The sequence below is a fragment of the Cibotium barometz genome, chromosome 18 (genome assembly GCF_041138505.1).
Source record: "Cibotium barometz isolate CiBa-2024 chromosome 18, ASM4113850v1, whole genome shotgun sequence".
NCBI classification, from domain to species: domain Eukaryota; kingdom Viridiplantae; phylum Streptophyta; class Polypodiopsida; order Cyatheales; family Cibotiaceae; genus Cibotium; species Cibotium barometz.
The window spans coordinates 17,649,733-17,663,072 of record NC_141063.1 but is presented as its reverse complement, the minus strand read 5'-3'; the positions used below and the strand labels follow the sequence as shown (position 1 = coordinate 17,663,072).

Below are 13,340 nucleotides of genomic sequence, written 5' to 3'. Positions count from 1 at the left end.
ATTGATGCCTTGCCAATCAATGAAGTAGAAGATGAAATGGATGTAATTCCTCAAGTGGTTGTGAAGCAAAAAAACAAATGATTTTTTGCAGAGTGTCACTATCAACCTAGGTGTTGCTGTCCCTTTGGTGCCATTATGCAGATGTATTATAAATCCATGTGTAAGAGATCTCCGCCATGATTTGTCAAAATTGAAAAAGAGTTTTTGCACATGAGGGTTCCAAGCCATACAAGGGGTGTTCATTCTTTCTCTAGTATTACCTAATGGTAGTTAAAAGGATGCCACAGATGACATTATGAAGTCATGGGACAATCATTGGCAAGACATCAATGTAGAATTTGAGGAGGAGTTGAAAATGAGTCAAGAGACAGTATATGCTTCAAGGTAAAATGTTCTACGTGTGGGAAGGTACTTTAAAAACATGCTTAGCATTACTTGTTGTTTTGTAGGAACTTCTATTGTTGGGTTTGAGGATATTCCACAATGGAATGTCCTTTACTGAGGATCATGTTATGTTTTCCTTGGTGGTAGCATCATCTGTCATGGATGACATGGGGTGGGTGCTTGTGTTGATGTCTCCATCTATAGTGACTTATCATCAAACTATTTATCGCACTTTCTTTGGTGAGAATGTTGACTATGAAGTGTTTTGCCTTATTATGATGAGCAGATTGCTCGTCTCGCAGGATGGCACGAGACCCTCACTATGATCAGCAAAGGTGGTGGATAGTTGCAGATTTTCACTAATCCTTTTATGGATGTTAGTGCTATAGAGGATTAGTGGAACCATGACTTCACTTTTTGGCCTTTTGATATTTTGCACGTGGAATTTTTGTGGATGATAGTGCCATAGAGGATTAGTGGAGCCATGACTTCACTTTTTTGGCCTTTTGATATTTTGCACGTGGGATTTTTTGCCTATTTCTTCTGCATTTATGAGACTTTTTTAACTTTTGTGACCTCATACTCTATGGCTATATGCCATATACTACGTATCTATGGTGAGTTCTTCTATGGCTTTGTTACAATTAAGCTGTCTTTTACGGTTGTGATTTGGACACCTTTGGGGTGCTTTGTCGCTAATGAAAACCAATTTGTTGTGTTCAAAATTGGACTAAACTTGTTTTGAAGATCTGAGAACATTTTGTTTCACTTGTTGAGCTCCTAGTGTTTGTGCCATATACTGCCTATCCAAGCACGTTTCTTTATGGCTTCCTTGCAAGTGGACATGGTTTCATGGTTGTGATTTGGACGTCTTTATGATGCTTCATGGATTTTGAAAACCAATTTGTGGTTGTTTTGTTTGTTGAATTGCTATGTGTTCGTACACCATATGCTACATATCTAAGGCACGTTCCTCTATGGCTTTGATACAAGAGAACATGCTTTTGTGGTTGTGATTTGGATACCTTTTTGATGCTTCATGGATATAAAAACCAATTTGTTATATTGGAAATTGGTTTCAACTTGTTTTGAAAATTCACTTTTGTGGATTGCTCGTGGATTGCTCATTAGTGACCTAAATTCAATAGTATGGGTTTCTTGCATGGGAAGAAAAATTTGAAGCTAGTGGTTCATTTAGTCTTCTCCATAGCAAAATGCTTGTTTTCACAAAGAATGAAGCCTAGGATTACTGGTTCATTGGAACGTAGATTTCACAAAGCATCAAGCCTAGGATAGTTAGTTGATTAGAAAACTAGTTTGGAAATACTGCTCAATCATGGAAGTTTCTTGGAGAACTAGGTGAAAGTTTAGATTAAAAATTTTACCCCGCTTGGTAATATATCGCTCGTATGTTTGGAAATATATCGCTCGTATGTTTTTGCTCAAAATACTGACGCACTCACATGTGTAAACTATCATGCTCTTAATCAAATAACGAGATTAAGAATAAGTATTCAATGCCCTGCATATTGACAATTTGTTTGATCAACTCTTAGATCAGGGTATCATCAGGTTAGGATTAGGGAACACGATGTTCCCAAGACCGTGTTTAGAACTCGTTTTGGACATTAGGAGTTCCTAGTCACGCCGTTCAACTTGACGAATACTCCAATGATGGACAAGATTTTACATCCATATTTGGGAAAATTCGTAGTAGTTTTCCTTGAAAACATACTTATATATAGAAAGTCGAAAGAAGAACACTTACAACATTTACGTTTAGTGTTCAAACTCCTTAAGGAAAATAAGCTACTTTTGGGAAGGAATCCAAGTGCAAATTTATTCCTAAGGAGATCCACTACTTAGGCCATATTATCTCCGCAAATGGTATACGAATGGATCCTGACAAGGTGGATGCCATTGTTAGATGGTCTAAACCTTGAAATCTTGAGGAACTGTCTGCAGATTTTTATAGGTATGTCAGGGTTCTATTGATAATACGTAGTAAAGGAATACACGAAGATTACAGTACCCTTAACCGATGAGTTGAGGACAAAGGATAAAACTATTCATTGGGGGGATCCTCAAACAAAGAAGTTTTGATAAGCTCAAGGTGGTCATCACGAACATCACCACCAGTAAACCATTTCTTTTGGAGATAGACGCTAGTGGGGAGGCCATTGGGATGGTTTTATTGCAAAGGGGACACCCTGTTGCATTTGAAAGCAAGAAGCTTAACCATGCCCAATGTAACTACTTGGATTATGAGTGAGAGTTACTTGCTATTATTCATGCTCTAAAAAAGTGGCGACATTATTTGTATGGCGTTACGCTTGAGATCTGGGCGGATCATGAAAGTCTCAAATGGCTTTCAAGTCAGGGTGAGTTAAAGGATATAAAAAGCTCACTGGTGGGTGAAAATCCTATAGAAGTTTGACCTTACACTCCGTTACCAAAGAGGTAAATTTAACGTAGTAGCAGATGCACTAAGCTGCATGCCAATGAATAAGTTGAGTTTCACCACCTTCAAGAGTGAACTCTTGGAGTCACTACGTGGTTTATGTAAGCATGATTCATATTTTTCAAAGGTATGGCACGTTGTACGCGGTTGCACTTATATACGGCAGCAGCCACCTCCCTCGTCAGAAAGGAGTACTAGTCCGGAGAGATTAGTCAAGGCTTTTGGGAAGAGGAGCGAGGGCTAGTCCAAAGTGACTAGACGAGTCTCTTGGGTTATGTACCGAGATGAAGAGCTCGGGGGTGGACCCTTCACAACCATTTGACACTAGTTCACTTGGGGGTAATAAACTTCATCGGGGGAAAAGTATAGACACTATTCCATTGGCGATGATGAGTACCTGCACTACAAAGGTAGAGTTTGCGTACCAGCTCTATTGGTGATTTTCAAGCGCAAGAAAGTCATGCCATAGTCCGAGTGCTGGTCATCCCATAATACAAAAGATGTATGCACTAGTCAAAATACAAATTTATACGTCTATTTTGTTTAAGGACATCCAGGACTTCGTGCTCAAATGCAAGAAGTGTCATGTCAATAAACATGAGTGCCTCAAGGTTGGAGGTTTGCTGCATCCATTGGATATTCCCAAAGGGAAATGGGAAAGTATTTCCATGGATTTCATCACTGGTGTTACCTAGAATAAAATCGAGGAATGATTCAATTTGAGTAGTGATTGACCAATTGACCAAGATGGTCAAGTTTATACCTACTAAAAAGATGGTGAAAACACCTGAGTCAGCTAGGTTGTTCATCAAACATCTCTACAAACTATATAGCTTGCCCGCCCCGCAAGTATAGTCTTTCATGGAAATAGGAAGTTTGAGAGTCACTTTTGGAGGGAAGTCTTCAAAAATTTGGACATTACTCTGAGTATGAGTACGACTGATTATCAATCTGATGGTCAGACAGAAAGAGTCAACCAAGTGTTAGAAGACATGCTTCGTGCGTTTGTTGTTACATTTATGATAAGGGTTTCAAAACAAATAAGCATATGATAATGTTTCTTATAAAATCATTATTACATTTATGATAAGGGTTTCAAAACAAATAAGCATATGATAATGTTTCTTATAAAATCATTATTGCATTTTCTTTTTAAAATTTAAACACTTGAAACTAAAAAATAATGTATGGATCATGCCTTTGTATAAAAGATATAATTCTAATAAATCAATTGTATGCAACCTTGTTTACGGATTTTTTTCATTTACAATGAATGTCAATTAAGGTTATGTAATGCATGGATGATTCCCAAGTATGAATAAAACAGGAACAACTTACCTTCTGGTCCAATAATTATTATAAAAATATTACTTTTCAAATCCAAAATTCAAGCTTTTGTCACATCTACAAAGCATATAACTTGGGGATTTTTAATTGCCAAATAATGAGATATTGAGATTGATGATGCACTTCAATTCCCAAGGGAAGTGGATAAAATTCACACCAAGGCATTTGAAGTCTATAAAAATTTAAGAACATTGAAACTTGAGATTGATGTAGCTTTAATCTTAAAGGAAAGTGGATAAAATGTTTACAACAAGGCATTTGAAGTCTTTACAAAATTAAGAACATTGAATTTTGTGTGTTCATTACTTTAAAATTTCTCACTATATGACATATTGTTAGTTTAATGTGTCAACATTTAACAATAATTGCACCAAAAGAATTAGTGTGGTGGTGGACATACTGTTAGAAGAAACATTGCCTTACATTTTTTATGATATCATGCTTATGCTTGAAACTAGTAACTTGCGAAGTGAAGAAAGATTCTGGGTTTTAAGCTACTTAGATATAATATTTTAAACTACTTGGATAGAGTAGTTTTTAGGAAAGAATTGGGAAGTCCTAAAAGTTTAAGAGCATTGAATCTTGAGTCATGTAGTTTTCACTATTAATTAGTGTGTAGCTTATCACTACTTGTAGAAGGCCCCAAGGCATTACTAAAGAAATTGTATGATATCAATCAAGTGCCGAAGTGCACAAGAGACAAGGTTTTTAATGACATCTACTTATAGCCTTTATATTTACATTAGGTACACTATTTATTAGGCTCTTATGTATTAGACTTGTAGGAGGGGTGCTAAATATTCATCTCAAAAATATGTACACATACGTGAAAGGGATATAAAAATTATGTATATATATAGCTACTTTTTATTACCCTTTACATGCAAGTGATATGGGTGCTTTCTTAAGTGAGGGCCTAGGTAAAAGGCACAACACTAAAATGTTATTATGAAATTGCACTCTAAAGTATTATGATTACTATTATAAAAGAAGGAAAGTTCCCAAGATATAAATGATAGTTACTAAGATTACTCTTATCAAAGTAGGAAAGTTATCAAGATATAAGTGAGTTACTAAGATTACTCTTATAAAAGTAGGAAAGTTACCAAGCTATAAATGGTAGGAAATTATATCACCTACATTCTCATCTCCTTTTAAGACTAAAAAAATAAAATACCAAAGACATAATGATAAATCAATCTTTATCTTGATCACACAATTAAACAAGAAGCAGAGCCTCCTCTTTTTGAGGGTGGATTATATCAACAAGATGGTCATTAGCAAGATGGCGTTCATTATTAGAGGTGGTATTACATATAAGATGTTCATTATTTAACAATATTGCACTATGTTACCTATCACACACTAGTTAAGCATGCCAATATCTTTACAATGAAATGCTATGCAAAAATACTTTGAAATTGATTTAATTGATGAAATCCTATCATATTTATGTCTTAGAAATAAAGATTTGCCAAGTCTTATAGGAAAATGTTCTGATTTTATGGTTTCCAAACCAATAAGGAGGACTGGTGTGAGAGCAAAGAAGGAAAGCATGGGGGAATACCAAGGTAAAGAACATATTGAATCTTGCACCACACATTTTTTTAATATTAGGTATTACAAAGCATAGCGCTACTTATATAAGGAAAACATTTCAAGGCTAGAATAAAGCTATACACATTGAAAGAATTACTCATGTACCATTTTATCAATTTTGGATTTTTATTATATATTTTCTCCCACAATAACTTCAAAAATATAAGAGATTACTATCTTGGTCACATGATGAGATAAAAAGTGAAACATAACTTTTGATTGGTAGATTTTGTGAATCTATCCTTGCATAGTTCTTTCTTCTTGGGAAAACAATGTGCTTAAAACCCACTATGTATAATAAAATTGCATGGGAGTCAAAGGTCCTTGAGTAAAAATTAAACTTTTTTAGGATTTACATATAGTTGAAAGTTAAAATAGAAATGTTACACATAAAGAATCAAATATCTCTCTCTCTCTCTCTCTCTCTCTCTCTCTCTCTCTCTCTCTCTCTCTCACACACACACACACACACACACACACACACACACACACAGAGGAAATGGGGATCTTAAATTAGCAAATAATGAGATATTGAGATTGATATTTTGAGAAAATATTTCACAACAGGGCACTCTCTCTCTCTCTCTCTCTCTCTCTCTCTCTCTCTCTCTCTCTCTCTCTCTCTCTCTCTCTCTCTCTCTCTCACACACACACACACACACACACACACAGAGGAAATGGGGATCTTAAATTAGCAAATAATGAGATATTGAGATTGATATTTTGAGAAAATATTTCACAACAGGGCATGTGAAGTCTATAAAAATTTAAGAACATTAAAACTTGAGATTGATGTAGTTGTAATCTTCAAGTAAAGTGGATAAAATGATTACAATGAGGCATTTGAAGTCTTTACAAATTTAAGAACATTGAAATTTGAGTGTTCATTACTTTGAAATTTCCCACTATGTGACATATTGTTAGTTTAACATGACAACATTTAATAATGTGACATATTCCTATTTTAGTTAACAATGAAATACACCAAAAGCATGGATGATTGGTAGGGGACATACTATTACAAGAAATATTTCCTTACATTTTTGAATTTAGAAACTTTCCAAGTGAAGGAAGATTATGGGCTTTAAACTACTTCGATAGAATATTTAGTAGGAAAGGATTAGAGAGTCCCAATCCTTTCCTACTAGGATTGGGTAATTTTGGGGAGTCCCAAAATTTTCAAAGCATGGAAACTTTAATCTTGTAGTTTTTCACCATTAGTGTGTAGTTTATCGCTACTTGTAGAAGGCCTTAGGCATCACAAAAGAAATTGTATGATATCACCTAGTAGGAGACCACTTACTTATAGCCTTTATATTTACATGAGGTGCACCATTTACAGACTTATAGAAGGGGTGTTAAATATTCATCTCAAAATACATGAAATTGTATATTCATTCATAAAGCTATGTATATATACCTATTTTTTATTACCTTTTACATGCAAGTGATATGGGGATGTTCTTACTTAAGTGAGAAGGCACAACTCTAAAATGTTATAATGAAATTACACTTTAAACTATTATGATTACTATTATAAAACAAGAAAAGTTACCAAAATATAAATGATAGTTACCAAGATTATTGTTACAAAAGAAGGAAAGCTATTGCAATATAAATGATAGAAAATTCTATAATCTACATTATCATTTCCTTTTAAAGACTAAGACAAATAAATCCAATCAACCAAAAAATGAAGCCTTCTCTTTTTTAGAGTGGAACGCATACAAGATGTCCCTTATTTTACTATGTGACCCATCACTAATTTGGCATGTCAATATCTTTACAATAAAATGCCATGAAAGAATAAATGCGAAAATAATATGCAATTGATTTGGTTGATAAAAAATATATCATATTTATGGTGTACAAATAAAGAGTTGCCAAGTCTAATAGAAAGATGTTATGATTTTATGGTTTTTAAACCAGCAAGAAGTGGTGAGCAAAGGAGGAAAGCATGGGGGAGTACTAAAGTAAAGTGCATTGATTCTTGCACCACACATTTCTCAATATTAGTTGTATAAGGTAAATAGCATTGAATCTTGCACCACACATTTCTCAATATTATAATGTTAAACTTTGTTGCACGAATGTACCACTTTAGATAAATAAATTGGTTATCTAGCTTACATTACGTCCTTAGAAAGAATACCCTAAAAAGAAATACATGCGCACACACATGTGCATGTGTGTGTGTGTGTGCACCCATGCACACACACATGCTAATTTATGTAAATGAGTAGTCATACAAAAATGTGAGCTCTATATCTTTAGTTCTACTTATGCCAGCACTACAACTTCATGAATTTGTTCATTTCATTTCCAAGTTTAACTTGTCAAGGTTACCATGTTGCTCTATTTTAATTTTCAGTAAAAGTAGTGATAATCAGGTTTACTTCAAAGATCACCCAAGATAGTCATGAAAATACAAGTGAAGTTGTAATATCATACTTGGATCAATTATCGGTGCCCCTACTGGTGCCCCTTGAGCCACGTATTTGGTGTACCCTTTTCAAAACCTTGATGAAAAAGATGAGCATAGAGAGGTTATTCATTCGTATAAAGAAGAACCATAGTGAATGGTAACGTAGAGGACACATGAGAGAGGTGGACATGTTATGGGGTGCTATTGTCAACATGATTCACCAAAGCATGAGGTCCTTTTAGCTGATGTCCTTTTTATACGAGCTAAGACAATGTACCTATACATTACTTTTGAAAGTGAATGAAGAAGCTTTGTTATGGAGGTACTTTTGAGTGGGACTTTTTGGAGTTGTGAGATGACAACAACGGGTTCAATTGCCCTTCAGATTGTATGATTGGTTGATTGGGAGTTCAAGAAAGGTAAAGGGAAGCACTTTGGAGGGGTGGAAGCAAGTGAGAGTGGACATAAGCAAGCAAGGTGAAATGCACAACATCACATCTAGGTAAACTAAATGCTTTGAGATGGAGTTGCTCTATAAGGTTCCAAATGCGTGCTTCCAAGTCCCATTCATGAACGTTCATGTAGGTTAATCAATTGAGATAGGTGGCATAAGCACATAGGATGATTTGTGGGGCTTGTATGTAACGTGTCGAGAGTTAAATAGAATATAGGTGGAATGAATTATGAGGGTTGAGTAGGGCATATAGTTATTATTATTTATTCAAGAAAACAAAACAAAAATAGATAAATGGATAGGATTGGGAATCAATGTCATGGAAAGCCAAGGTTTGACGTCAGGTGAATGGAAAATTTTGAGAATAAACCTTGGAAAATAAAAAAGAGATGGGTTATAACAAATTGCAAATTCTAGGGGTGTAATTTTTTTTACTGGCATTTTTTTTCCAATTGATGTTGGAAAGGTGTATAAGGTTCTTGAGGTTTACCAGAGTGAGGATAGGGGTTGGAGATTGGGACCTGGGGTTGGCTAATTCTTGAAGTGCTCGTATAGTCATGTCTAAGAAATTAATGGCTTGGCGCTCGACAATATAAGTGAGGAGTCTAATGCGTTGCGGCTCGACAATAAGTGAGGAGTCTAATGCTCCAAAAACCCCTGCATTACCAACGAGTGCTAGCTCATCTGGTAGAGCGTTGGTCTCTACTCCTAAGGTCTTGTGTTCAAGTCTTGGGGGCCTCGTTAGGTACCTACCCTTGATGGGTTGATTATAGCATGTACGATGGGTTCGCCAGCCCTCATCCCGGCAGGGCCGCCTCCACCTCACGGAGGCTGGGTGTGTGTATGTTTCTAAAATTTCCTGTACCTTTGAAAAAAAAAACCCTGCATTTAATGTGTTTTTTAAAAAAAACCCCTGTATTTAATGTGTTTTCAAAAAAATCGACTACTACTCTTGAAGAAAAGCTATCATTTTTTGTTGTAAAACCGACTAGTAAAAGGATTCTCATTAAGGAAGCCTATTGTCCTTTTTTTCACTGGACAATAAGTGAGGAGTCTAATGCGTCGCGGCTCGACAAAATAAGTGAGGAGTCTAATGCTCAAAGAAACCCCTGCATTCAATGTATTTTGCATTTGCCGAAATTCAAAAAAACCGACTAAACTTTGACCTACTCTTGAAGAAAACTTATCATTTTTGGTTGTAAAACCGGCTATTGAAAGGATTCTCATTAAGGAAGCCTATTGTCCTTTTACTAAACTTTGACCTACTCTTGAAGAAAAGCTATCATTTGCGGTTGTAAACCCGGCTAGTGAAAGGATTCTCCCTATTGTCCTTTTTTTCACTGGCTAGGGAAAAAATGTTTTTTTTGTAGATGTGATGTGAAATGAGCATCCATGTAGGCTCAATGTTTAAATGTCTCAATTTGCATGTTTAAAGGTTTTGAAAGGCATAGTATAGTTTTTTCAAGGGAAGGCTTTTTCACGTTATTATGTCCAGACGGTTTTGGGTGTTTTTTTTTTGTTTTTTTTTGGTGACACACTGATTGAGATATGAGTTGATTAGCCTAATTTTTGCTTGGGTTAAAATTATTTTAAATCTTCGAGATGGGCCGACGTGTCGGCAAACACCTGACAAGGAAGGGCCAGCTAAATAGGCTAAATGCATTCACTGATTGCAATGAAACGAATGATAGGGGGCCGCGTGGAAAAGAGGGCGAGCGTGCGCGGGCAGTCACGTGCTGGGGCCACTGGGAGGGTGACGTGGCGTGATAAAGTGAGGTGACGTGCACAAATGGAGCCCAGGGAAGGGGTTAATCATAGCCTCGGGGGCCTCGCGGGGGATCGGGGCCGTGTGCCAGTTGTGATCGGACGGTAGAGGAACGAAACTCAAATTGGAATTGAAACGTCAACTGCAACTGAAATGCAGATGCGGGTTAAATGAAATGAAATTGAAATGTGCTCGTCACCTGCTCTGCAGTACAAGAGCAAGTGGTCTCAAACCATATCTGAAAAGCTCTAGCTGCAGGCCAGGGTTCTCCTCTGTAGCTTCTCTCCTCTCGTGGTCGCCTGCCCTGGCGTGAAGGAAGGTCGAGACTCTACCCGCATGGCTACGTTACTCCGATGTCTTGAAGCTCTCTTAGCTACGGCCTAGTGTTTGCGCTTCACCTCTTCACCTCTTTAAAGCTTCTGTTCTCTCTTCCTCTGGCTACAGCAAGCGTTCGACGAAACCCAGCCCAGCATCTTTGCCTCTTCCCTAGAGCTCGCCTGGTAGCTATGGCTTGAGTCTCTCATCTTATTCACAACCTTGTTCTGCCACCACAGCTGCTCTCCTCTCTGCAGCCTGCGGTAGTCAAGTGCTCTCCCTCTTCCTCCTCATTCCACTCTGCATTTTGATCCCGTGCCCTGCTTTTTCGCCTTCGGGCAATTGAAGAGCATTACATGTTCGCATTGTGTGGAGAGGGTCAGACTGGCCCCCGCGCGGCCAGCAACTTGGCCGGAGCGGTTTCCCTCCGCGCGATGTGTTGGAGAAAGCTCTACTGCCTGCCCTTTGTCGTATTCAAGACCCTGAAAATGCATCACCTGACGAGCTAGACGTTATCCAAGGCGACAGGGTACTGAGTTTACATACAAGGTAAAATCTTCTTCTAAGCTTTAGATCCTGCACGGATGCCCATTGCTGCAGAGTTTGGGTGTTTATGTTGGTAGGATTTGGTTTGTTGATGGAGTGAGTCTTGACGTCGCTCTGTCTTGTTTGTTCAGAGAGTTGGAAAGATCCCTTAACGACCCAAAACCGTCGGGTTTCAACCAACAGAGATTTGGAAGAAGTCAAAGAGCAAGCCTGTGGTGTGTCCGAATCCGTGTATGACACATAACCGTCGGGGTTCAGTCGTAACCTTGTGAGGCCATGTCTCGAGTAGCACCCGTGAGCTCCGAAGAAATGGTGCGGCACTCCAACGGCTTTGGGAAAGCGGGGAGACTAGAGAATCGAACGTGGCGTGGATCGAACTTCACCCATAGCCTGCTGTTTGGTTCTGAATCTGTGGCAGAGATTGGCTCGGATGACCTTAATGAGCTGAGGGAGGAGGACATCTGGGGCGAAGAGGAGACCCCAGGCTGGGATCATCATCAGAGGAAAGATACATACCCTTCGCAGCAGATCAAAGAGAAGAATGTCTCTTCAAAAGGTGTCACAAATAGCCGGAGGTCATGGTTGAGCATGGAGATACAAGCTGCAGGCCATAAGAAAGATCAGGGCGGGATAGGATTGGCGTCACTAGAGCCTGCTCAGAATGGGTATGGTGGGGGAGGGAAGAACGGGGGGAGGGCGCCAGGGTTTCCGACAGGGAAGGTGAACATACCGCAGTATGGGAACGGAGGAGGGGGTTTCAGCAGTAATGGGTGGGAAGGGCATGAAGAAGGGACGGCAAGAGGGCGAGTGCCGCAGTCGGCGCCTGTGTCTGTCCCCGTGTGGGCGAAGTGTGAGTCAGGGAAAGCAGGAGGGGAAGAGAAGGGCAAGGATGGAGATGGCTGGGAGGAGGAAGAGAGGCTACCACCGCATGAGATTGTGGCGCGGGAGTACGCACGAAGCCAGTCGACGACCTTCTCTGTTTTCCAAGGCACTGGGAGAACGCTTAAAGGCAGGGACCTTCGTAGAGTCCGCAACGCAGTTTGGAGACGCACCGGCTTCGTGGATTGAGCTCGAGCCGAGCCGAGCCGAGCCGAGCCCCGCCCCGCCCCGCCCCGCCCCTCCCCTCCCCTCCCCTCCCCTCCCCTCCCCTCCCCTCCCCTCCTCGGAATAATTGCTTGCTTGCTTGTGGTGTGTTAGGCCCCTCCCATATTAGTCTTTCCCTAACTTTTACCTATGTGATGCCCACCAAAGCGGCTCCGCTTTTTTCTTTTGTTTGTTTGTTTGTTTTTTTTAAAAAGCTTGTTATCTTTCTCTTTCTCTAATGTTTTTCAGTGTTGGGAAGTAAAGCTACATTTGCTATCTCAGATTGCCATTCTACACCTACTGCCTTCCATTGTTGAAACTGATCATGTTATCACGATGCAAAATCTTAAATTTGAGGGGAAGCTCTCACCCAATCTGAATTGTAATTGTCGCCATTGTGCATTAATTGCCTTCTCTTTTTCTCCTTAAGTCCCTATGTCTTCTGTATGCCAGCTGCAAATGCGACCATTGTGGCACATAATGCCCTCTTACTGCGAAATATGGATATGCTTTCTTAATGTTTTAAGTGACGATCATTATACCATGTCTGAAGTGCAAATGTATACATTGTTCGGAGTTCCACATTCGCCTTTTCATTGTACAAGATGGTTGGACATTTTTAAATTCAAATGTGATCCTATTCAATTAAGGAACATGTGATCCTATTCAATTAAGTTCCTTACTGGTAGCATGTGACACACTGATTGAAAAATTGAGTTTGTTTAGCATAGACGAAGTCTGAATGAGATACGGTTCTGATTGCCAAGTTTTGCTTTGCGCATGGCATTTAAGCTATATGGGACTTGCTAAACTCAGCTTGCTATGAACATAAAAAGGCGTAAAATTTGTGCGTCTCCCCCATTTTGAAAGTTAGACCTTGGCAATAATAAGTAATTAAGCTTATTTATTAACCTTGCGGTTAGGTTTTGAAGTTAAACCATGCCCAACAAAAATTAACCTT

General features: G+C 38.7%; 1 protein-coding gene across 1 annotated transcript; it reads left to right on the top strand.

The window, feature by feature from the left end:
- The first annotated feature begins 10,083 nt into the window (after positions 1-10,083).
- On the top strand, positions 10,084-12,655 carry LOC147629013 (uncharacterized). The gene is made up of 2 exons (XM_086812217.1): positions 10,084-11,299; positions 11,428-12,655. Exon 2 carries the CDS (start codon positions 11,573-11,575, stop codon positions 12,362-12,364), a length of 792 nt encoding a protein of 263 aa, XP_086668343.1. The 5' UTR covers positions 10,084-11,299; positions 11,428-11,572; the 3' UTR covers positions 12,365-12,655.
- Positions 12,656-13,340: the final 685 nt, after the last annotated feature.